Consider the following 25,066-nt stretch of genomic DNA (forward strand, 5'->3'; position numbering starts at 1 on the left):
TCATGAAAGAATGTAAATTCATTTTTCAAAACCTCTAAGCTAGTCACTCTAACCATTTTCTCTTACATAGTATCTATGTGTCAAATATGTATGTGATATATATGTATGTGTCTGTGAATATAATTTCAAAATAGTCCAGTTTTAGGGGAGGTACTGAGGAATGAAATTGACCAAATTATGTCACGTATGAATATATAACAACTAAGTCCACTATTATTTATAATTTTAATGCACCAATGCTATGTGTGTATATGTGTGTGTGTGTGTGCGCGCGCGCGTGTATGCCAGTTTTATGTCCAAAGAAAATATAAAAGTTAACACCATTATTGATGATCTTCACAAGTAAGTCATGAGGAAATTTTAGAGGTCTTGGTACATCATTGGTACCTTGGTCTTAACTTGATTTTCAGAGATTTGAATAAGCCTTTAGATTAAAGGCTTATAGATTACTATGGAATCTCTCATTAATTGAGAGAAACATTTGGTCAGCACCTTAATCCCTGTTAACATTTACATAATTCTCCAACAAACCCCTCTTCTCCTCAGTGAACATTATACTTGAGCATGCAGAGTTCTTGATGAATCCTTAGCCAGCATATCTTCATTATATTGATTGCTTTTCATCACTTTTTATCATAGCATCTTTCACATGTTGAATTATTTGTCATCTTTCAAAACCTTATTTTTTACTTTAATAAGTTTAAAAGAGCCCTTTAATAGTTCCACAATTGCATTTCTCATAATGATTTTCACTAGGATTTTAAAGACTGATTCTTTGCCACCTAAGGGACTTAACAGGGTTTGTGATGTTAAATTCTATTAATAATATTATTTAAGAAAACTTTCTCACCTTTACACATGAGTATGAAAAGCAGGCTATAGAAATTAACAGTCTAAGATCACAATTCTTTACCACTAATATTCTCTATTAGTGATAGAATTGAAATGCAATTTTTTTGGGAATATTACTGAGTTGCTGTAGATGAAAGTAAATCAAAAGTGCAGAAGTAGAAAGAACTTGTGTATGTGTAAATTATATGAACTCTAGTTTGACCTTCATTTTATTTCCTATACTGTTCTCCTTTTGCTTTTATCATAAAATGTTATGAAGTTAAAGAAGGAAATACAGACTGTAATTTGAAGGTCAACCACTTTTTGATTGTTAAATTCAAAAATATATTTTGATAATGATGAGTATTTGACTCATCAAATAGCTGGGAGCCTTAGGAGAGCAATTTTACATCTGTATTATTGAACCTACTTTTTTTTAGATGCTTGAATACCCACTTGGAGTATTGTGTAATTTAACTGTCTGCTGTGATGTTTCTTCCCTAGATTTAGAAACACATGACTTCCTTCACTGGTGTTACCCACCTCTTAGTATCTTTCCACTATTATCTTTTTTTTTTAATGTTTAGTCTTTGGAGGACTATATAATCCACCTTCTTGATGTATATAAGATAGTCATTAGTTTAAAATTGAAATGATTTAATTTGTTTAATTGTGTGATCATGTGTTTCAGTTATAAAACTACTTCTGATAAGCAACAATGCTGCAACATTTAATAAAATGAACTTTTTAAACTTAGCTTAAACTCTTTTAATTATTTCTTTTTTTCCCTTCTCTTATTTTAACACAATTGTTCTTTCAAGGACTGTATAGTGAATATACAGAAACACTTATGAATTTGCATTCCATAAATAATAGATTCAGACAACAGTCTATAGTCAGGATTTTGCAGCATTATGTTATACATTTTTTTTTTTTTTTTTTTTTGTACCAGGGATTGAACTAAAGGGTACTTGACTGCTGAACCACATCCCCAGCCCTATTTTATATTTTATTTAGAGACAGGGTCTCACTTAGTGTCTCACTTTTGCTGAGGGTGGTTTTGAACTTGCAATTCTCCTGTCTCAGCCTCCCAAGCCGCTGGGATTATAGGTGTGCGCCACCATGCCCAGCTTCACGTTGTTTTTTTTTTTTGTGTGTGTGTGTGTGTGGTGTTGGGGATTGAACCCAGGGCCTTGTACACGAGAGGCAAATATTCTACCAACTGAGTTATATGCTCAGCCCTATACATTATTTTTTAATAATTATTTTTAAGCACTGTCCTTGTTTTTCATTTGAGAATTATTTAAAATGTCCATTCACAAATAGATAATGTAAACATGAAAAAGTTTCACATTAACACAAACCAGGTAATTCAGTTGGCTGGTATCTGAGGAAAAGTACTAAACCTACATATTTTCTTTTTTTTAAATTAATTTTTTTAAAAAATAAATGACAGCGGAATGCATTACAATTCTTGTTACACATGTAGAGCACAATTTTTCACATCTCTGGTTGTATATAAAGTATGTTCACATCAATTCATGTCTTCATACATGTACTTTGGATAATGATGTCCATCACATTCCACCATCCTTGCTAACCCCCTGTCCCTCCCACACCTCTGCTAGAGTTTGTCTATTCCTCCCATGCTCCCCCTCCCTACCCCACTATGAGGCAGTCACCTTATATCAGAGAAAACATTCGGCATTTGTTTTTTGGGGATTGGCTAACTTCATTTAGCACTATCTTCTCCAGCGCCATCCAGTTGAGTTTGAAAAACTTTATCAGATTTCTTTGCAGACAGAAATCTGCAGGTATCTGGAAATGCTGAAAGAACCCCTTGGGAAGGTTCTTTCTGCCCAGAAAACTTTAAAATTGAAATGGTGATTTAGACTCTCCCAATATTAACTTTATAGTTGTGAGGACTAAGAAATTAAATTTAACATGAAGTTTTAGTTTTCCTTTTATATGAGCCTACCCGTGTTTGACAAAGCAAGCTAAGATTGCAATTTTTATTTTATTGTCTTCTATAGTTCCTAGTTTTCTTTCCTCCTGCCCTAGTTGAATTTAACATGCTCTTCTTTTTGCTCTTTCTATTTCCAATTCATAACTCTTCATTTCAGCCCACGTTTTCTGAATGAATGAATAAGTGAAATAACTGATTAAATAGTTTATACTTAAATCTCACATGGCATGATCTGTCCTAGTGCTTTACATGTATTATTTAATCCCCATCACAACCTGTGGGTTTGTGTTATTATTATTATTATTTGTTCTCTTTTTACATACGAAAACTGAGGGATAGTAAATTAAGTAGATTGCCCAAGAATATCCATCTAAAATAGCCTGGGACCTGGTATTTGACCTGAAGTAATCTCGTACCCAGGTCTATCAGTGACTTTTTACTTATTTATTTTATTTTTTTGCTATTGGGGATTGAATGCAGCAGTGCTTAACCACTGAGCCCCATCCCCTTCCCTTTTTTAATATTTTATTTAGAGACACGGTCTCTATAAATTGCTGAGGCTCTTTGAACTTCATCTTCCTGCCTCAGCCCAGCATGTTTACTGTTATATATAAAGTTTCAGGGTACCAGACTTTACTTATTTTCTTTTCTTTTTTATTTTAATTTTATTTTTTACAATAGTAGGGATTGAACTCAGGGGTGCTCTGCCACTGAGCTATATCCCCAACCCTTTTTTATTTTTGTTTTCAGATAGGGAGTCACCACTCAGTTGCCAAGGCTGGCCATAAATTTGGAATCCTCCTGCTTCAGCCTCCCAGATTGCTGAGATTACAGGTACCCAGCTTGTTTTAACATATTTTTTTACTTTTAGCATTATACTGTGCTTCAGATGCATCTCATATGTATTCGACCCCAGTTCTAAAATCAGTTATTTCTCCAAGAAAATTAATTTGTTTTATTGAAGAATGATGCTAGAATGAGGATCCGGGCACTGCATGTGCTTATTTTTACTGAGGCATCTTTCCTTCTAGGTTCTGTTAGCTGACAGAAAAGGAGATAAATGTATGTATATGAACTTTCATGTATTTATACTCAGATATTTGTAAATATTTGTATCCATAACTATCTGTAGCTGTAATAAAGTTAAGTATGAGTTTATACTGATATTCCAACTCGAATCCATTACCACATTGATTTTTCTTGCCTCTTCCACTTGCTTGTCTGTAATTCCCCATTCAAACAATGAGAACCTTGACTCCCACTATTTGCCACCATTAATTATTTCAGTTCCATTGTACATGTATGGTAGTTAAATGGTTGACCTGTGTCCTTATGTGAGATAATTTTATTAACTAGAGTACAGTGCTTTATCAGATGATTATAAAGAATAGTTTTAATGTCCTACACAATCCTATGTTTTTCTCTTAATTCCCATTGGACCTGAACCTTGGCAACCACTGATATATTTAGTCACTCAAGCATCATCAATCCTAATTATAATTAATGATTCTAATTTTATGACAATAGAGTTTTTCATGGTGGTTCTATTCATTTAGTAATATTCATTAAAGTGACCTCCATGCCTTTTTGTAGCTTGATAACTTATTCTTTTTATCATTGACTAACACTGCATTACATGGATATACCACAATTTGTTTTTCTGTTCACCAAGGTGAAGCAACATCTTATGACTCCCAGTTTTTGACCATTATGAATAAAAACTTGAGCTTTTTGTGTGGACACAAATTTCCCAGTCAGTTAGGTAAATATCTAGTAGTACCATTGCTGTACTATATGTTATATTAGTATTCTAGAAGCACCCTAAGAAAATACCACAAATTGATGGCCTAAAAAGTTTTTGTTGTTGTTGTTGTTTCTATTACAATTCTGGAGGCTAAAATTTTGAAATAACTGTTCAGCAGGGTTGGTTTCTTCTAAGAATTCTGAGGAATAATCTGACACCTTTCTTCTAGTTTTCAGTGAGGGCCAACAATTCTTGACAGTCTTTGGCTTGCAGATACATCACTTCATATTCACTCATATTCCCCCAACCTCCACAAAGACTATTCATTTCCAGAATTACTTAGGTCAGTACCTAAGTAATTGTGTGTGTGTGTGTGTGTGTGTGTGTGTGTGTGTGTGTGTCTGTCTGTCTGTCAGTCTTTTATTAGGACACTAATCCAAATGAATTTAAGGCTTACTCTCCTCTGCTATGACCTCATGATGATTAATTAATTTATATCTGCAGTGAATTTATTTCCAACTAAGTTCATATCCTGAGGTACTAGAGGCTAGGATTTCAACATATCTTTTGAGACAGAGCATCAAATTCAACTCACAATCTGTGGTATGGCTGTTTACTTTTGTTAGTTAACTATCAAAACTGTCTTGCATATTGGCTATACAATTTTGTGTTCCCACTAGCACTGAATGTGAATTCCTCTTGCTTTGCATCCTCACAAGCAGTTGGTATTATAGTTTGTATGTGAGGTGTCCCACCCAAAAGCTCACCTGTGAGACAATGCAAGAAGGTTCAGAGGAGAAATGACTGGGTATAGCCTTAATGTAATCCGTGAGTTAATCACTGATTGAAGTGGTAGGATGTGGCTTAGAGGAGTTGGGAATTGGGTGGCTTTGGGATAAATTTATACCTGGAGAGTGGAGTTTCTTTTTCTGCTTCCTGATCACTGTGATGTGAGCCACTTCCCTCTGCCACACTCTTCTGCCGTGATGTTCAGCCTCACCTTGAGCCCTGAAGAATGGAGCCAGCCTTCTATGGACCTCTGAAACCCTGAGCCCTCAAATAAACTTTTTCTCCCCTATAGTTGTTCTGGTCAGATTCTTTAGTCACAACAGCAAAACAGTTGATATTGTCATTTTTCTTTTAGCTATTCTCACAAATGTGTAGCAGTATCTTATTGTTGTTTTAATTTACAATTCCCTAATATCTTTTCATATACTCATGTGTCATCTGTATATTTTCTTTGATAAGTCTCTGTTTTAGCTCTTTGCCTTTTGTGTGTATGTATGTGTTTTATTGGATTGTTTCTTTTTTTTTTTTTGCTGTTGAATTTTGAGAATTCTAGCTTTTCTCCTGTTATCTTCTAAGAGTTTGTTTCACATTTTACATTAGTCCTGTCATCCATTTTAAGTTAATATTTGTGAAAATTGTTACATTTATATCTAATATTTTTTCCTGATAGATACCCTGTTTTCCAGTGCTGAAGCACCAATTGTAAAAAAGATTATCTTTTCTCTGTGGTCTTCCTTTGTTGAAGATCAGTGGCCATATTTCTGTGACAATACCACACTGTCTTGATTACTATAGCCTTATAGTAAGTCTTGAAATTGTGTAGTATTCATTCTCCAACTTTCTTCTTCAGTATCATATTCGCTATCCTAGGTCCTTTTTTACTTTCCTTACAAACTTTAGAATTATTTGTTATTGGTATTTGCATTGGGGTATTACATTCAGTTTAAAGATCAAGTTGTGAAGAATTGAAATATTTTTTTAATTTTTTTTCTAATTAGTTATGACAGCAGATTGCATTTTATTTCATTGTATACAAATGGAGCAAACTTTTCATTTCTCTGTTTGTACACGATGTAGAGTCACACCATTCGTGCAATCATACATGTACCTAGGGTAATGATGTCCTTCTCATTCCACCATCTTTCCCCCCCCGTACCCCCCCCCACTCCTCTTTGCCCAATCCAAAGTTCCTCCATTCTTCCCATACCCTCTTCCCCCATTATGGATCAGCATCCACTTATCAGAGAGAACATTCGGCCTTTGGTTTTGGGGGATTGGCTTACTTCACTTAATGTGATAGTTTTCTAACTCCATCTATTTACCTGCAAATGCCATAATTTCATTCTTCTTTATATACCACATTTTCTTTATCTATTCATCTATTGAAGGATACCTAGGTTGGTTCCATAGTTTAGCTATTGTGAAGTGAGCTGCTATAAACATTGATGTGACTGTTTAACTATAATATGCTGATTTTAAGTCCTTTGGGTATAGTCCAAGGAATAGGATAGCTGGATCAAATGGTAGTTCCATTTTTCTAAGGCATCGCCAACTGCTTTCCAGAGTGGTTGTACCAATTTGCAGTCCCACCAGCAACATATGAATGTACCTTTTCCCCCTCATCCTCTCCAACAGTTACTGTTGCTTGTGTTCTTGATAACTGCCATCTGAGTGGCATTTACATTAGTCCTGTTATCCATTTTTGATTTGCATTTCTCTAATTACTACAGATGTTGAACATTTTTTTCATATATTTGTTGATTGATTGCATTTCTTCTTCTGAGAAGTGTCTGTTTATTTCTTTGCCCATTTGTTGACTGGGTTATTTGGTTTTTTGGTGTTAATTTTTTTGAGTTCTTTATATATCCTAGAAATTAGTTCTGTATCTGATGTGTGTGTAGTAAAGATATTCTCCCACACTGTGAGCTCTCTCTTCATGTTATTGATTGTTTCCTTTGCTGAGAAGAAGCTTTTTAGTTTAAATCTATCCCATTTATTGTTTCTTGATTTTATTTCTTGCACTTTAGGAGTCTGGTTAAGGAAGTCAGGACCTAAACCAACATGACGAAGTTTTGGGCCTAATTAGTTATACATGACAACAGAATTGAAATCTTATATTTAGTCTTTGTTCCACGAACACAGTTTAACTTTTCATTTACGTAGAATTTTCATTTCTTTTTTATCATTAGGTTTCTTCATATATGTCCTGTGCCTCTATTGTTAAATTTATACCTATGTATTTCATTTTGGGGAGTACTGTTATTATAATTTTTAGCATGATATTTTCCAACTCCATCCATTTACCTGCAAAAGCCATAATTTCATTTTTCTTTATATACCACATTTTCTTTATCTATTCATCTATTGAAGGATACCTAGGTTGGTACCACAGTTTAGCTAGGAAGGAAGGAAAAAGAAAGGGAGATAGAGAAAAAGAGAAGACTCTTTGTGTCTTATTGATTTGTTGTTTTTGTTGTTGAGTTGAAACCGTGTGTAGTAATTAAGAAAGATTCACATTATTTTTTTCACAATGAATATTGCATCTTAGCCTGTGCCTTTATAGTAGTAGTTCCAAGATTTATTTTAAAGATTCTTTAAGATTATCTGTTGTAGGTAATCATTATCTGCAAATGGACAATTCTTCCTTTATAATATGTAGATCTTTTATTTCTTGTCTAGAAAATAAAGTTGTCTAGGTCTTCCAGTTCAGTGCTGTATAGGAGTGATGAGAAAAGACGTGCCTGCCTTATTCCTAATCTTAGGGAGAAAGCCCCAACCCACACCCACACCCTTTCTAAGCATTATCTATTTATTTATTTTTTATTATATGTTATATATATATGACAGTAGAGTGTATTTTGACATATACATATATGGAGTATAATGTATTCTAATTAGGATCCTATTCTTGTGGTTGTACATGATGTGGAGTTTCACTGGTGGTGTATTCATATATGAACATAGCAAAGTTATTTCCGATTCATTCTACTGTCTTTCCTATTTCCATTCCCCATCCGTTCCATTTATTATCTTTTGTTTAATCTGAGAATCTTTTAAACCCCAGCCCTTTTAATTCTGAGACAGAGTCTTGCTAAATTGCCCGAGCTAGAGACTCAAACTTGTAATCCTCCTGTCTCAGCTTCATGAGTTACTGAGTTTACAGGCTTACCACTGTGCCCAGCTCAATCTGAAAATTTTTATCTTGAATGCTATTTCTGACGTAATATTTTATTTGAAAAATGTTTATGTTGCTTTGAGAAAGCTTAAGAACTGCTCTTTTTTAGATTATTAGATTTTTTTTGTGTTCTCTTTTTGTATATTACAGTGAGATAAGTCATGTACTTTTCTTAAGCTTTATCTAATTTTACTCATCAGTGACCTAAAAGTGTTCCGAAGAATGATTCAATCTTTGGCATTTTGTGCAAGTTCTAATCTTCTCATCTTCTTTCAAACTCTTTAAAGCTGATTTAGAAAATTAAAACTAGAATATATTTTTTAATAATAAGATTTTACTGTATTTTGAAATTTTATGTATTTAAGCCTATGAGAAATGAAATATTTCTAGAGAGTCAAAGATTTTAGGACAGCCAAGCATTCAAAAGAAAATTTTTTAACTATAAAGATTTTGTAGGAAATATTTTTTCAGTATTTCTGCTTCTTTCAACATTATACTCTGAGCATAATTTAACCTTTTTTGTTGCCTTGTTTAACAGAGAAGGTCAACTACTGAGATAAATGAGGCTCTTTATATTATTAATATCTTAAGCTGTTTTAAGGTATGTGTCTACTCTTCATTTTTGCAACTCCAGAGCCTTTTTCTTCCCAGGCCTAAGTGAGTTGCCAGCCAAAATAAAATGGCTCTTTTTTTTTCTACTTTTACTATTGTTGATCCTGAGGCTATTAACTTCTTAGTTAACTATAAGTTTAATGAAATATTTGTACTATTTTTAATATCACTAGTATCTCATTAAAATAAAATCAAGGGACTAGGGTTGTGGCTCAGTGGTAGAGCGCTCACCTCACACGTGTGAAGACCCTGGGTTCGATCCTCAGCACCACATAAAAGTAAATAAATAAAACAAAGGTTAAAATAAAAACCCTAATTTAATTTCTTTTATTTATTGCTATAGTCATTATTGATTGCAAGTAACATTTATTTTTATTCCTAACCCAACTTAAAATTTATTTCTGAGGAAAAATTTTTTAGATAATATTTTCATTAAATAATATTAGATAATATTTTCGTTAAATTTTCTTGAAGTCATCTGGTTTTACAAAACTAGAATCAATTTTTTTAATTTGACATGGCTAATATTCAATAAATTAGAACTGTGATTAGCATATAATGACCTTATAATTTTGACATATCTCATTACTTTTTATAGATTAAATTTGAACTCGTTAAGTAATAATTGATGGATTCTGCAATTTTGAGCCTATTCTGTACATAGATTAAGAAATTTTATACCATTATTAATTCTACTAGAAGACAGTGAAGAGAAAGAACAGAGAAATTATTCAATAATATCTTTAGTCATAGTGGGAAAACAAAGAGATATCCCTATCCAGTAAAAATATCAGAAAACAAATATATCTCCCTTGCTTTAATTCTACCCTAGAGTTCATGATGACATTGTATTATAGGAAAAATTAGGCTTAACTATCTCTAATACAGAAGTAACCTATATAAACTCTATCCTAGAGAAGAGAATTGTATAGTTAGGACCCAGGAAATAGGACAGTTTCTTTTTAGACAAAAAGATTGTCTGTAAAAATACATATAACATTTAATTTTTAACTAGTAAGTACTTTAAACATATAAAAATTAATTTTTAACTATAAGTACTTTAAAAGCAACGATAATTTTCTGTTTCTTATTGCTTAATAGTCCTACTTTTTTTTCTGTATTACCTAAATAGCAACTTTTATTTTTAGTAGCATTCCATGTCTTTTTCTTAGACTAGCAAAATTGATGTAACAACCTTATTTGCTTCACATTCTTGTTTCCATTTCTGTAGATAGTCCTTCAGCCTAATCTCAGGCTTTGGGGTCCTTTCTTTCTGTTTTATTCTTTAAAAAGTATCTACTAAACTAAATAGGATTTCATTTTGTTATCTTTGCCATTTTGGCAACTAGTAGAGGATGTAATTAACTAGCAGTTTCTTTTCTTGTTGCTTGTTTCCTTTTTCATTTTATATAACCATTTAAGCAAATTAATTCTTAGTTATCTTTCTAAAAAACTTTTTTTTGTTTTATTTGCTTGTTTGTTTCTTACCAAGCTTTCCTTTTTATTTCCTTGGTGATATGTATATAATAACCATTTTTAAATAGCCTCATTTCTGAAACTAAGTAAGGAATCTCTGACATTGCTTAATTAACATTTTTTAAAAATACTGAATTGAAATGTAGAGTTTGTTCTCATGGTTCTAAAGTGATTGCTATGTGTCAATGCATAAATTGACAGATTAATCCAAGTAATTGTTCAACTGAAGCATTCCAGTAACCTTGCAAAAATTATATCTCTGGAACTGTTGATTGATTTCCTTTAGATTGATTTGCATTTGATTGCTTGTTTTGAAAGCAGAAATAATTTTTCTTTTGTTACAAATAAGTAGTGGCTTATTTATTTACTTCACTGTAATTGTTATATGTCATTATATACCTACTGAAAATATTATTTTAATATACTTATCTGAATTTCAACATAAGACTAATTGTGATTTCAAATTATACTGTTGCCACATTAAAAAAAGGATATAAAGCATTGCACTGTAATTATGTACCTTGCTAAGCAAGAGATTTACTCATGATCTTTTATAAAATAGCTAGCTGAACTGATCTGTCAATAACAATAATCAGGTTTGCCAAATGCAAATTCTCACAGTATGCCTTTGTTTCCTAGACCTCATATTGATAAACTTTTGAAAGACCCTTTTATTTATATTTGTGAACAATTAATTCAGTTTCATTATAAACATAATTTGTATTTTTCATTCTCTTAAAAATGCATTATACTTCATTTCTTTATGTTCATTACATCTGAAAATTTCATTGATATAAATTATTTTGCATTTGTTAAGCAGTTAAGTTTAATCTTCGATGCTTAAATATATCACATTGATTAACTGCCTGAAATAATAGATAATCAAATGGATTTTTAAATTAGTTTTTCTTTCAGAGATTTTATCAGACTTCTAAAATTAGTCATTTTCTCTTAAATAGCAAGTTCATCTAAATAGATTATGAAGTTAGAAGCCAAATTCTGCTGTTGGTAAACTTTTTCTACATTCCGTATGGCAAGATAGAAATCACTGTGTATTTATTGTTGGTGTTGGTGTGTGGTACTGGGGATCGAATCCAGGGCACTCTGCCACTGAATTAAGTATGTCATTTTTTTTAGCCATGTCTTATGACTAAAATTAAATGTGAATATCACTAAAAATTTTGAGTTAGAATAGAATGCTGCCTATGTTAGAGATATAACTTAATTTTTAGAAAACACATTAAGCTATGTTCAGTAATTTCTAAATTTTGAAATTTACAATATTGAGATTGGTATTTTTTTATTGAGTGAAACTTTTCTCAAGAAACACATAAATGATTTTTATACATTTTCCTACTTAACGTCCTTTAAATGAGTAATATATAGTCTTCACATTGGTAAAATGAAAAATCCAAGTATTGAAAATCCTCAGTTGGAAAAGTAACTTACTCTGAGTCTTAACCTAATAATGAGTAGAAGTATTCAGGATAAAAGAAGAAAATGTTGGGACAAAAATCATGCAATGCTAGGCTTTTTCAGTTTTTACCTGTTCATTTTCCCATGTGGGTTTGACTGATATTTTTAAATTACTTCTTTCATTCTAAAGTATATGTATGTTTAACTTATGCACCTCTGTTTTTCGTTCCTTCTCCCATGTCCCTCTTCTTTTATCTCCAGCATCGGAAAACATCAGAAGACTGACTGTATAAGAAGCTGCAGTCTAGATGTTGACATAAAACACTAGTTTAAGGCCCAGAAATTTAGCCTGGTGTGGTGGTGCATGTCTGTAATTTTTAGCAGCTTGGGAGGCTAAGGCAGGAAGATTGCAAGTTTGAAGCCAGCCCTTGCTACTTAATAAGGCCCTAAGCAACTTAGCAAAATTCTATCTCAGAATTTAAAAATAAATAAATAAATAAAGACCGAGGATGTGGCTCATTGGTTTAGTGCCCCTTGGTTCAATCCCTAGTACCAAAACAAAAAACCCCAAAAATTTACTACTCCTTCAAAGAAGCTCCCCCTCCCTCGCCAACCTACCCTTTAGTGTACCCTGTTTCAGAATAATGTTTTAGAAATAGATATGTACACAGCATGAAAGACTTAATGAAAGCTCAAAAGTCTGAATTTCCTTCCCTAAAACTCCTTGAAGTTACTGCCTATAATGGCAAGACTAATAACCAACCAACCAACCCTCCCTCCCTTTTCCCCTCCCTCTCTACTTTCTCTCCAACCCTTTTTTCCTTTCTGTGTCTTTTTTATATCCTCAGTCATTATTAACTGGGTCAGATTTACTATTTTTCTTTTCAATATACTATTTTTCAAATTATTATTTACTGGTTGTGTTTATCAGTTTTTCATCATCATGACCCAAATATATGACAAGAACAACTTAGAGAAGGAAAAGTTTATTTGACTCACAGTTTGAGAAGTTTCCCAGCCATTTTTTTTTTTTTTTTTAGTTTTTTATTTTGAGACAGGATCAATTGCCCAGGTTGGATTTGAATTCGTGATCCTCCTGCCTTAGTCTGCTGAGTTATTGGAATTACAGGGATGTGCCACTGCACCCAGCTTAAATTCTTTAGTTAATACTTAGGTATTACTAATATTAATACCATTTTTTTCTCTGGATTCTTTTAGGTATCTTAGTATTTGATCACATTATTTGTAACAAATAGATTTTTTTTTAATATTTTTATCTTTCAGGGATGCAGATGTAGCTCAGTGCAGAGTACTTGCCTAGTGTGTGCCAAGTCCTGGGTTCAATCCCCAAAAAAGAAAGAAACAAAAAAACTAAACAATATTGTATCTAAATATATCTTTAATTTCTTTCTCTGGCTTTTAATATAAATGATAATGCTTTTTTTTTTTTCTCCATTAAGCATGGTATATCCTTTTGGGTTAAGATATAGACTTTTTTTCATATGGAGTTATTATCTTTTTTAGTAATTGTTCATGATCTAGGTCTTTTTATTCCATACATTTATTGATTCATTATAATTACACAAAATGGTGGAAATAATTGTTACATATTGGTGTATGCACCCAATTTGGCCATTGTCATTGTCCAGTATTTCCCCTTTCCCTTCCCCCTCCCTTTCCCTCCTCTGTTTGCTCTACTCTCCTGATCTCCCTTTAATAATATAGAGCTTTTTAAAATAATCAGGAATGAAAGTTAAATTTAAAGATTATTATTTGACATTCTTCCTTTGATCTATTAGTATCATGAATTATAGTAACAGATTTTCTGTTACTGTCTGTTCTTAGACTTAAACTCCTCTTAGTTATTATGTATTATTTTTTAAAAAAACATTTTTTAGTTGTTGATGGACCTTTATTTTATTTATTTATTTACATATTGTGCTGAGAATTGAACCCAGTGCCTCACACTGAGCTATAACTTCAGCCCCATTTATGTATTCTTTTAATGTTCTACTAAATTGACTTTTCTAAGAGTTTACTTAAAATGTCTATACCAGTACTCACACGGAAGATTGATCTTGATCCTTTTTGCTGCCTTTTATATTTGGTATCCATGTTATGTTGACTTTTAAAAATATTTTGTAAAGAATTTAGAAATATTTCTCTTTTGGCATTGTCTGAAATTGGTTATCATTTCTTCTTGACTACTCCTTTTGACGATTAGAATAGCTTTCTTGTCCTTTCTCTAAGCACAAGTGATAGTAGTTTGTAGAATGGTGACTTTCTTCTTTTCAGTTGTTTATTTGGAAGTTATTTTATCATTATAGGACAGTTGGAAGAACATGAATAATATAAAAAAATCCATATACCCTTTATTCAGATTCATGCAGCCTTTCTGTCCAATCTGGAACCTCTTTCCTGCTTCGCATTTGCTATCCTCCACATGGGCTTCTCTCTAAGCCCAGCTTTGGACTACAAAGCACAGCTCAATGTCTTGTCTTTAGAGAGAGAGAAATGTTTTCCTCCCATCCTGCTACTCTGCAACTCATCTCCTCTATAGCTTTACTTTTTCCCAGTGCATTCTCTACAGGAGAAAGCCTGCTCCAGCCAATGAGAACAAGGCAACCATGAGGGAAGTGTTACAGCAAATTTCCTAAATTTAGTCTCGAGTAAAGAGAGAGAAGATCAGACCTGGATGCATATACTTGTGGCCTTTTCCGTCTCTTATTTTCCCCTGAGATGGGAACACATTACTGAAACACATACATAGACACACAGTGTTCTAAAAACAAAAAAATACTGTTCACATATGCCATCTAAAACTCCCTAAAGAACAAGGAAATAGTTCTGCTAAAACATACACCACCACCCCTTAATAATAATAAATAAGAGAATATAGGATTTCAATTTGACATTTCCCTATATGGATTTCCTAGCTTAATTTCAATCCTAAAATTTTAAATCCACATATTTTTAGGGGTTTTCCAAAGGATCATCTTCTAGAACAAATGGGCCACCTATCTTTAAGAGAAGCCCACCTCATATTTCCACAACGAAAAGTTTTAAACTTTAAAACTGGAAACATTTTCAATTTCAAAAAATTCTCAATCAGCAGTATGTTCTATAATCTAGAGGCATAAAAATTGCTACTTTAAAAACAATCACAGTATATAAAATTGAAACAAATTCTGTGTTGGGATCATTGTTACTTTATTGCTCTTAATAATTTTATGGAATAAGACATTCAGAAAACATTAAATTATTCTTCTAAGTAAAATGGTAATTACTATTTTGAAAACATGGATAAATTGTACCCACCCCTGAAGTTAGTATATTCTATGTAATTCTTATATAGACATCTGTGCTATTATTGATTCAAGGCTTTGGCTCTTAATAGTGATTTAGTCTTAATTGTGATGAAACACTGGAGGGTTCCACTTTAACAAATTCCATTGCAGTTAGAGCCAAGGGCTTTAAACCACCTATTGAGTGTAGTTATTTCTGTACATTAAAATTACTTGAAGTGTATTATTGCTTTTATAATAGACTGTTATGCTATTTTAAATTCTTCTCAACATATTGAAATTTAAGAAAATGTGTTAAAAGTTTATTTCCGAGGAAAAAGTAGTCCTAGACAATCATCTTCCTATTTGCAAATTTTGTCTATAATATGGTAGTTTATACTGTTTTTAATTTCTTTCCTTAATGGGAATGTGAGCTTACCTTATATACTTCTATCTTCTAGTATGGAACCATGTCCCTTTTTAGTTTGTCCCATCAAACTTTATCTACTGTTATATGATATCCTAAAAATGAATTACCAACAACAAATACCATAAAAGTTGGTGACTAAATACTTTATGTTGATAAAAAATCTTTCTAATTTCTAGGAATTATCTGTTATCATTTAACTATGGGATCTTTTAACTAAAGAAATACTTAATTAAATGTTTAGAGTTGTTACCAAGAAAGATAGATTGATAAAAACAAATGTAAAAGTAATTTTAGGTGAATTCTCTAATAATGAATGATATCATCTTCAGGTGGATTAAGAAATGGCCAGATTAAGAAATTAATTCTTTTCGATGATGCCAAGTTAACCAAATTCTGAGATTTTTTCCCTCAAGCTAACAAGACTCAAGGAAATCTTTTCATAAGAGTCATAATGCCAGTTATAAGTATTGAAAAGTGATTTTCCCTGTGTTGTGGTCACCCTGAAGAGACAGAGAGGACCCTTTCACCCAAAATTTTGTTCCAGTGTCAAGAATGAGGATGCCACAGACACTGGGAGGTTATGAAAAAGTATATTTATTAATGGTGTAATAAGACTTTCTGGGGAGAGCAGATCAGGCTCCCAATCACATATGAAAATGCTTTGAAAGAACAAAGAAAGGAGACTGATTTGGTTTGTTATTAGGTTTACAGGGAGAAGTTAGAGTGAAGAGTCACACCATGTAGGCCAGGATTTACATAGTTTTCATTTCCTACCAGTACCAAAGGAAGTAGCACCCACACTTTCTTATCAACTTGCTCAGAATTGGGGCAAAACTGGATAAGGGGCTTGAAGACATCAGCATTAAAAGTCCTACTTTTTATTGCATCCTTTTGGGTTTTTTTCTTCCATTGCGAAATCTATCAGAGAATGTTCATTTCTTTCTTCTTAAAACCATAGCATTGTGGTTAAAAACAGGCTGCTTTCATCTGTTTCTATCAGAAACTGTTCAGATTCCCAAACTGTTTACTGTGCCATTTAGACATGAAAATAAAACCTCAGAGGATAGGAAACTTGGGAGAAGAATCCCCCCAAATCTTCATACACATTACCCTGAAATCATTGGCCATCTCCTAAACTATACATACATCATAGGAATTTGGAAATGGAAGGACAAAGCACTAAATAGAAATGTCAGCAATATTGTGGTGCTAAGGAGACCAAGATCAGAACTGAACTTTGCTGAGGTTGAAAATTCTTGATAAGTACCCTGTTTGGGCTTCTCCTGATCTCCCAAGTAGCCACTTTCTAGAAATGAATACCAGGCCCTGGAAATAAGGGCACAACTGAAATAAACCTGCCTTTAAAAAGCTTTACACCAAGTATTGGGAGTGAGATATCTACTTGTACTCAGTCTACCTGCTAAAAGAAAGCTTAACCTAATTTCTTTTGGAGGAAAGTAATACCATCCAAGGTCTCTATAATTTTTTTTCATTTGTGCTATCTGGAATTAAATAAGAAAATATGAGGGGTATTAGAAAGGACCAAAAGACTTTTACTTCCAAAATTCCATTTAATATATTTCTTTTTGGTGGTCTTTTATCTAGCAAAAGAACATTTTACACAGCAAATCCATACAATTTTCTTATTAATCTTTGAAATTTCATTGGTAAAATGTAACTTTACTTGATTGATTCTGATTTTTTTGTTTTTCTTAATAGTAGCAATTAAAAAGAAATACATAAAACAAGGTTTTCATAATAGGGACTTTTTGAAAAGCCAAGACCACCCTTTTCTCTTTTCTTTAATCTTGCTCATCATTTAAAACTCATTGTTTTAGTTTTCTTTTTCACTTTGAATAGACATTAAGCAGAATCCCTGTCCTTTAGTCTTTTTTCCAATTGTTCACTATGGCAATTACTTTTTTAAATGTTAAGGATTATTGAGATATAATTTACCCTTCTAGGTAAGTTAACTTGTATTTTTTAAACAATATTTTTTTAGTTGTAGATGGATACAATATCTATTTATTTTTATGTGGTGCTGAGGATCAAACCCAGTGCCCCACATGCAAGGCAAGCACTCTACCACTGATGTACAGCCCCTGCCCAGTTAACTTGTTTTTAAATATAATTCTATGAGTTCTGCAAATGCAAGCAGTCATGTTGTTATTTAGTAGAGATGAGCAGTTGGTTACATAGCAAATCACAGATTTACTCTAAGTTACTCTTAAAGTTTTCCTTAAATTACTACTAAAACTTGTAGCAGATAACTTGTTTAAAAAAAAAAAAAAAAAACATTGGTACACAGATGTTGAGAGTAAGCAAAGGAAAACAAAAGGAGCTAATTTGGGGAAATGCATCAAAAAAGAATTAATGGAGCTAACTCTTGACAAGATTCATTGAGCTTGATGTTAAGGTGAGCTAATAGTTAGGGCTACAGGTTATCTTCATATCTTGGAAGGGAAATTCCTTTAGTAGCACTAGGATAACTTATGATGGGTTACTGACCCCAGTGCCCACATTAACATGGTGTTGACTTGTAAATGAAGCCCCACTGAATGGAAAAGACACAGAGACAATTCCTGGAAGGACCAGTCAGGGTCAGAAACTCTGATGCCTTGTGGGAAAGAGGAATTGAATACCTGATTGGCAAAGAGTATAGAAGGTGGTCCCCACTTCCCAGGTCAAACATCAAACAGCAATAATTTTGGAGACAGCATTGTTTCCTTTCTCATTCTTGCTCAGAGAAGTCCCACTCTCTCCCTTGAAAATGCTCTGTGCTTGAGCCTGACTCTACTTTTCACCCAACTCTCATTTTGCTTCCACTGAACCTTCACTTGTGAAAGCAAAAATAACCAAAATGGGGAACAGGACTTCAACAGATCAGCAAGCTTTCTATTAAGTAATGGAATGGCACATTTTCAAGAGAGAACATGGAAACTGGTTACAAAAGGGGTCTGATTTTTATAGGGGTTAAGTGAGAGTTAATCATAGAAGAATGTTAGTGTGACTTAATCATTAGAGACTTAATTAAAGCAGAAAGTGTTGGTTGAGCAGTCAGGAAAATAGTTGTTGAACCATTGATTGTGAGAGTTCAGAGCCTGTTGTTTTCCTTCTCTCCCAACCTGTTGACCTCCTTTCTTCCTGTTTTTTTTTTTTTTTTGTTGTTGTTGTTGTTGTTGTTTTCCGCATCCTTCAACTTGAATAAAATTATCTTGCTTGACTTTCAGTGTCTGGCTTTAAATTTTCTTTCCTCTGAACAGAGGAACTGAGATTTGGAGCTTCAGCTCCCTGCTCTTCTGTGATAATGTCACTGCCACTAAAATAAAAGTGTAGACCAGCTATATATCAAAAGTTCCTTATGTTGCTCCATTCCTCCACCACTAGCCCTTGGCAACCATTGATCTGCTATCTGTCCCTGTTGTTTTGCCTTTTCCAGAATGATATTTAAATGGAATCCTATTATATGGAGCAAAAGCTTGCACCTTTTGGTGGTGAGAGGTAGTGCTGGGATTGAACCCAGAGCTACCCTCATTCTAAGCATGCAGTCTACCACTGAGCTATGCCACCATTCCAGTTTGTACCTTTTTTATTTCTAAATAGTATTTCATTGTATGAATATGCCAGAATTTGAATATCCATATGCCAGTTGAAGAACATTTCAGTTTGTTTCAGTTTCTGGCTGTTACGAACCAAATCACAATAAACATTCATTTAGGAACTACTTTTTAAAAATAGGAATTGTTTAGAGATGCCCAAGAGTGATCAACTGGCCAGTGTGATAGTATGGAAAAAGACTGAGTGGAAAGACATCATAAAACATGGAGTCTCATACTAATTTTATATCAGTTCTCCATGATTCAGAGAGTTGAACTGCTCTCTGCCTTTTTTTTTTTAAGAAAATGTGTATGATTTAGGGCTTATTCTAGTTTTAAAATAACATGATTTTGTGCTATATAGGTAAGGCATTTATTGTTGTATTTTCTGAGAAATTATAAATGATCATACAGTAAGCAAAAATAACCAACATGGTTTTGGCACCATAATGAAAATACAAATAACTGAGACAGAAACAAACCTCAAATGGGTCAGCCAGCTTTTCTTTATTCCTCAGTGTAGTCAATTAATCAGGCATGGAAGGGCTCATTTTCTGGGTATGGAAATGGCCTGCAGGTTACAGAAGAAGTCTGAGTTTTATAGTTTACAATAAGAGTGAATTAATTATTGGAGACTGTGGATGTGCTGTTCAGACAATCAGAGACCTAGTTGTGCAGGTTAAAATTTTAACTTAGGAAGACAGTTGTAAGAATTTTGAAACTCATTGTCACTGGGAAAAGCTCAGAGCTTGTGTTCCCTCCTTATCTTCCTTCCTCTGGAACCCGTTGTTACCTAGAGCTTCACTATTTGCTTTTCTCTTTCTAGGACTCATTGGCAATGGGGAATGGTTAAAGTTCAGGGCCCAGCGGTTCAGTATCCACTTCCTACCTTCAGGACCCACTATGGTTGGGAAGGGGTGTTTGCTTTCGGTGGAGATGCTGGGGATGAACCCAGAAGGAATGAAAGTTTGCTTTTTCCCTTGGGGCCCATTGTTACTAAGAAAGGATATACTGGGAGAGGTTTAATGTTTGGCTAATTTCCCTCTCTCCTCCTGAGCCACACTATGTGTTTTTCCTCAGGGGCTGTCTTGTAGGAATATTATTTTGCATAATCCTTCACACACATTTTATAAAACTAAATTCTGTAAAATATATATAACCAATATTTAAATTTAGAAGTCATTTTGTCTCTAAGTCCGATCACAAGTAGTTTGAAAAATAACAATTTGTTTAATGAATTTTAAAGGTCCCTATAATTAATCTTAGGCTTTTTATTAACTGTGTGATCCAACTGATTTTGCATTGAAAAGTTATTTTGATAAAAGTTTTTGGTAAATGTTTTCTTTCAAAATATCTTAGACTTTATTTTTAATACTTTTTTTTTTTTTTAATTTAGATGGGTCTAGGAAAGACAATCCAGGCCATTGCAATTGCTTACTTCTATAAAGAGGAATGGCCTCTTTTAATTGTGGTGCCTTCATCCCTGAGGTGCTCCTGGACAGAAGAAATAGAGAAGTGGATTCCAGAGTTAGAACCTGAAGAAATCAATGTTATTCAGAATAAAACTGATGTTGGGTAAGAACAACTTTTTTTTTTTTTTTTTTTAAAGAGAGAGAGAGAGAGAGAGAGAGAGAGAGAGAGAATTTTTTAATATTTATTTTTTAGTATTTGGCGGACACAACATCTTTGTTTGTATGTGGTGCTGAGGATCGAACCCGGGCCGCACGCATGCCAGGCGAGCGCGCTACCGCTTGAGCCACATCCCAGCCCCAAGAACAACTTTTTAATCTTTAAGGAAAATAAAAACTTTTTGTGTGTATTTAGTATATTCTTATGTTTTGAATGGAATATAACCTATAATTAGATCATCATTTAGCAGTAAGAGAGTAATGTAAAGAATTTGACTTTATATTTTACAATTTGAATTATTTATCTAAAATACACTAACATATTTAATCTAAGTTCCCTTATACTTTATTTATTTATTTATTTATTTATTTTTGGTACCAGGGATTGAACTCAGGAACACTGAATCACTGAGTCACCTTCCCAGCCCTATTTTGTATTTTATTTAGAGAGACGGGGTCTCACTGAGTCGCCTAGTGCCTTGCCTTTGCTGAGTCTGGCTTTGAACTTTCAAATCCCAGTCTTAGCCTCCTGAGCCACTGGGACTATAGGTGTACGCCACCATGCCCAGCCAGCCCTTATATTTTAAAAGTAAATATAAAATATGTATACTTCTAAAGATATATGTATTTACTTTACATATACTTAAATATGCTTAAAACTCTTTTAGGTTTCAAAAATAAAGTTTACAATTTTTCAAAGATTAACTTGAAACTGTATGAGCTTTTATGTTCAGAAACCATGGTGAATTTTGCTTTCCAAGTTGTTAGTTAATACACAAGTTTTATGTGATGCAAAATTAATATTACCAAGTTCAATTTTATTCATATTATTTTATAATTTTGATAATTTATATTATGAAAACATTAGCTTAGTGAATATTAGAAATCAACATTCTAAAAATCTATCATAGAATTGCTAGGATATTTTCTCATTTTCTTTATAGCCATTGGGATAATCAACTGATTTGAAAATTCATAAATTAAATTTCATAAATCAAATTTATTGATTTAAATTATCATTTTCAAAGGTTCAAATTATTGGTTTTGAAAGCAGCACACAAAGTTTAAAAGCAATACATCTACCTAAAATAAATATCTATTAATACTTAGACTTTTTATGTGTGTGTGTGGTATTATTGCATTGTACTATCTTCTATAAGACTCTTGGTATATAGTGTAAAAAGCTTTGCATTCATGAATGTGGAAAGAGTTAACAGAGAATAGGTTTCAACATTGGAACCCTAATTCATTAGCATATGTGTTTATGGGTCCAAAGAAATTTGGCCACTATTTGCATGAATAAATTAAAATGTAGGCAATCATTATGCATAATTTTTTTTGTTCTCCAATAAAACTGCATCAAATTGAAAAGACAATAATCTAGATGATATTGAATGTATTAAGAGGATTTTCATTAATCATTTTCTTTTTGTTATATATTATTTAAATGTCTGCATTTAAATATTCTTAAAAATGTCTCCTCTGCATCTTGTTTTTTATAATTTTTATTATTAGTTGTTCAAAACATTACATAGTTCTTGACATATCATATTTCATACATTTGATTCAAGTGGGTTATGAACTCCCATTTTTACCCCGTATACAGATTGCAGAATCACATCAGTTACACATCCACTTTTTTACATACTGCCATACTAGTGTCTGTTGTGTTCTGTTCCTCTGCATCTTTTATTGAATTTATATCACCTAGTTTTATTATCATTTAAGAAATATACTCTCTTGAAATTAAATAGTGGCTAATACTTTTATTTGAATAATATTTGGGATATGTTAGATAGGACTACAACCCCAGTGTATGTTTTCTGAAGGATATTAACTAAGGGCAGAAAAACTACCTAGTCTTTCAGATTCTTAATGAACTACCTTTAGGTACATACCAAACTGTGCCAACATGTGCTTATGACAAATACATGTATTTTCCCTGGCATATTATGACAGTTATGCCTAGACTGTGCACTGGTTAAGACATGGCAAGATAGAAGCCACAGAGACTCCTGCATTGGTCTTCAAAGCTTTTGTCTTATGTATTATTACTTACAGTATACCTAAGTTAGTAATATTAACCTTATACTTTTTTTCTGCAGGCTCTTTTGATGTTTGAATACAGTAAGAGAAGCATAGGTCTCTGTATAAAATAGATTTATAGAGGGCTTAAAATACAGTTACCATTTAAGAGCTCTGATGTTCTGTCAGAGGGTAGAGAATGGCCCTCTGTATTTTTTCATTGGTGATATAGAAAATGCAAAAGTGATATCTTTTAATGTTCAATTTATTTAATGAATTTATTTATCTCATTCCAAAAGTGTTTATTGGTAGCAAAGCACTGTATATACAAATATCAATAAAACTCATTTTCTACCTTTAACAATCTCATTCTACAGTAATGGAGATATATAAATATAAAATATGTAAAAATATGTAAATGAATAAAATATTATAGATATGTTAATTATGGAGATCAAAAGATCAGAATTCTCTTTAGCTAACTGATTCTCTATATAAGATAGTAAGCTCCTTCTCTTCTAAAAATATCCTTGAGCCAGGGGATGACTGAGGGACTCCATTGGCGATATATATATATATATATATATATATATATATATATATATATATTTTTTTTTTTTTTTTAAGTTGTATTTGAACACAACATCTCGATTTTATTTATTATGTAGTGCTGAGGATCGAACCCAGGGCCTCTCACATGCAAGGCGAGCACTCTATCGCTGAGCCAAAACCCCAGCCCCTCCTTTGGCCTTTACTGGGTAGCATCAGGAATGTGAAATGGCCTGTAGTACAATTGTATAGCCCTGTTTTCCTAAGTATTGTGATAAGCACAATACTAATATCACCCAGGTTAAAAAAAGTGCTATTCTATTTGTAGGAAGGTTTCATTGAAGATTCAATTAATATTTGAATATGCACTTTTTGTATGATCCTAGGTGCACGAAAATGTTGTCAGAAAATAATTTTCTTATCCTAGTAAAATGTGGCTTTCAGAATGTTCAGGTATTCCAAAGATAACTCAACCAGAATTTTGGTTTTGCCTACCAAAATTTTATATATTGGATCTTGGTTTTTAATCATATTTAAGAACTATAAAATCTTAAGAGAAATTGAGTTTCAGCAGTAACAGTGGCCCACTTCACCTTTTGAATATTACCCTTGCTGCTTATGGACATGTTTTTCTTTTCCTCTTCTCCCTCTCCCTTTCCCTAACCTGGGATCAGGGAATAAGATTACCTTGAGTTATCTGTTTTCCATAGGAAGGAGATGTAACCTGAAGATTTAGGAAGTGACTATCTCCCAAATTAAAAAGTGAATTTCAACATACCATCAGGGCACACCTGGAATGTAGCCTTTGAAGAGCTTCTTTAAAAGCCCTTTCTTTTCCCTGTTGGTCAGAACCAGAGCCTCTGGGACAAGAATCCCCTGTGCTTCTCCTTTGCTAGCAAAGCATTAAGCATTCTTTTGCTCAAAACCTTTTCCTCCTTATTGGATTGGCATCAGGGACAAGGACTTTCGGTAACAATACCATCTCCTCCTGCTTCTCCTCTTTTCTTCCTTTTTCTTATGATTTTTTCTCCAAAAAGTTGTATTGTTTATGATAAATTAATCACTGGATTTTCTATTCTAGGAGAATATCGACCAGCAAAGTGACAGTTCTGGGTTATGGTCTTTTAACCACAGATGCATTGACTTTGATAGATGCACTGAACAATCAGAACTTTAAAGTAGTTATAGTGGATGAATCACACTACATGAAGTCCAGAACAGCAACCCGCACCAAGATTTTATTGCCAGTGGTACAGAAATCAAGACGAGCCATTCTTCTTACAGGAACTCCAGCTTTGGGAAGGCCTGAAGAGGTATTAAAATATTTATTCGCTGGGCTTTTTTTTTAAAAAAAAAAAAGAGAAGGGAAATTAAAGCAGTCATCTGTTTTGCATTTTTCATTAGAAATTAGATGCATCAGATGTCAAAGATTACATTGGGATTTTCTAGGCAGCTATTAGTCATTAAATATTTCTTTTATTATGGCTGTTTTATCTGTTTACATGTAAACCTTAGCCATACTTGTGTATTAAAAAAAATAGTGTA

General features: G+C 32.9%; 1 protein-coding gene across 4 annotated transcripts in view; it reads left to right on the forward strand.

The window, feature by feature from the left end:
- Zranb3 (zinc finger RANBP2-type containing 3) overlaps positions 1-25,066 on the forward strand; it is a 223,122-nt gene that overhangs the window by 88,897 nt on the left and 109,159 nt on the right. For 3 of the 4 annotated variants that reach the window (XM_071619227.1, XM_071619228.1, XM_071619229.1), the window contains 2 exons: positions 20,716-20,894; positions 24,603-24,834. In XM_071619227.1, coding sequence (XP_071475328.1) covers positions 20,716-20,894; positions 24,603-24,834 — 411 coding nt within the window. The remainder of the gene's footprint in view (positions 1-20,715; positions 20,895-24,602; positions 24,835-25,066) is intronic. The other variant, XM_071619230.1, reaches the window with a different exon arrangement.

The sequence above is a fragment of the Marmota flaviventris genome, chromosome 11 (assembly GCF_047511675.1).
Source record: "Marmota flaviventris isolate mMarFla1 chromosome 11, mMarFla1.hap1, whole genome shotgun sequence".
Lineage (NCBI taxonomy): Eukaryota > Metazoa > Chordata > Mammalia > Rodentia > Sciuridae > Marmota > Marmota flaviventris.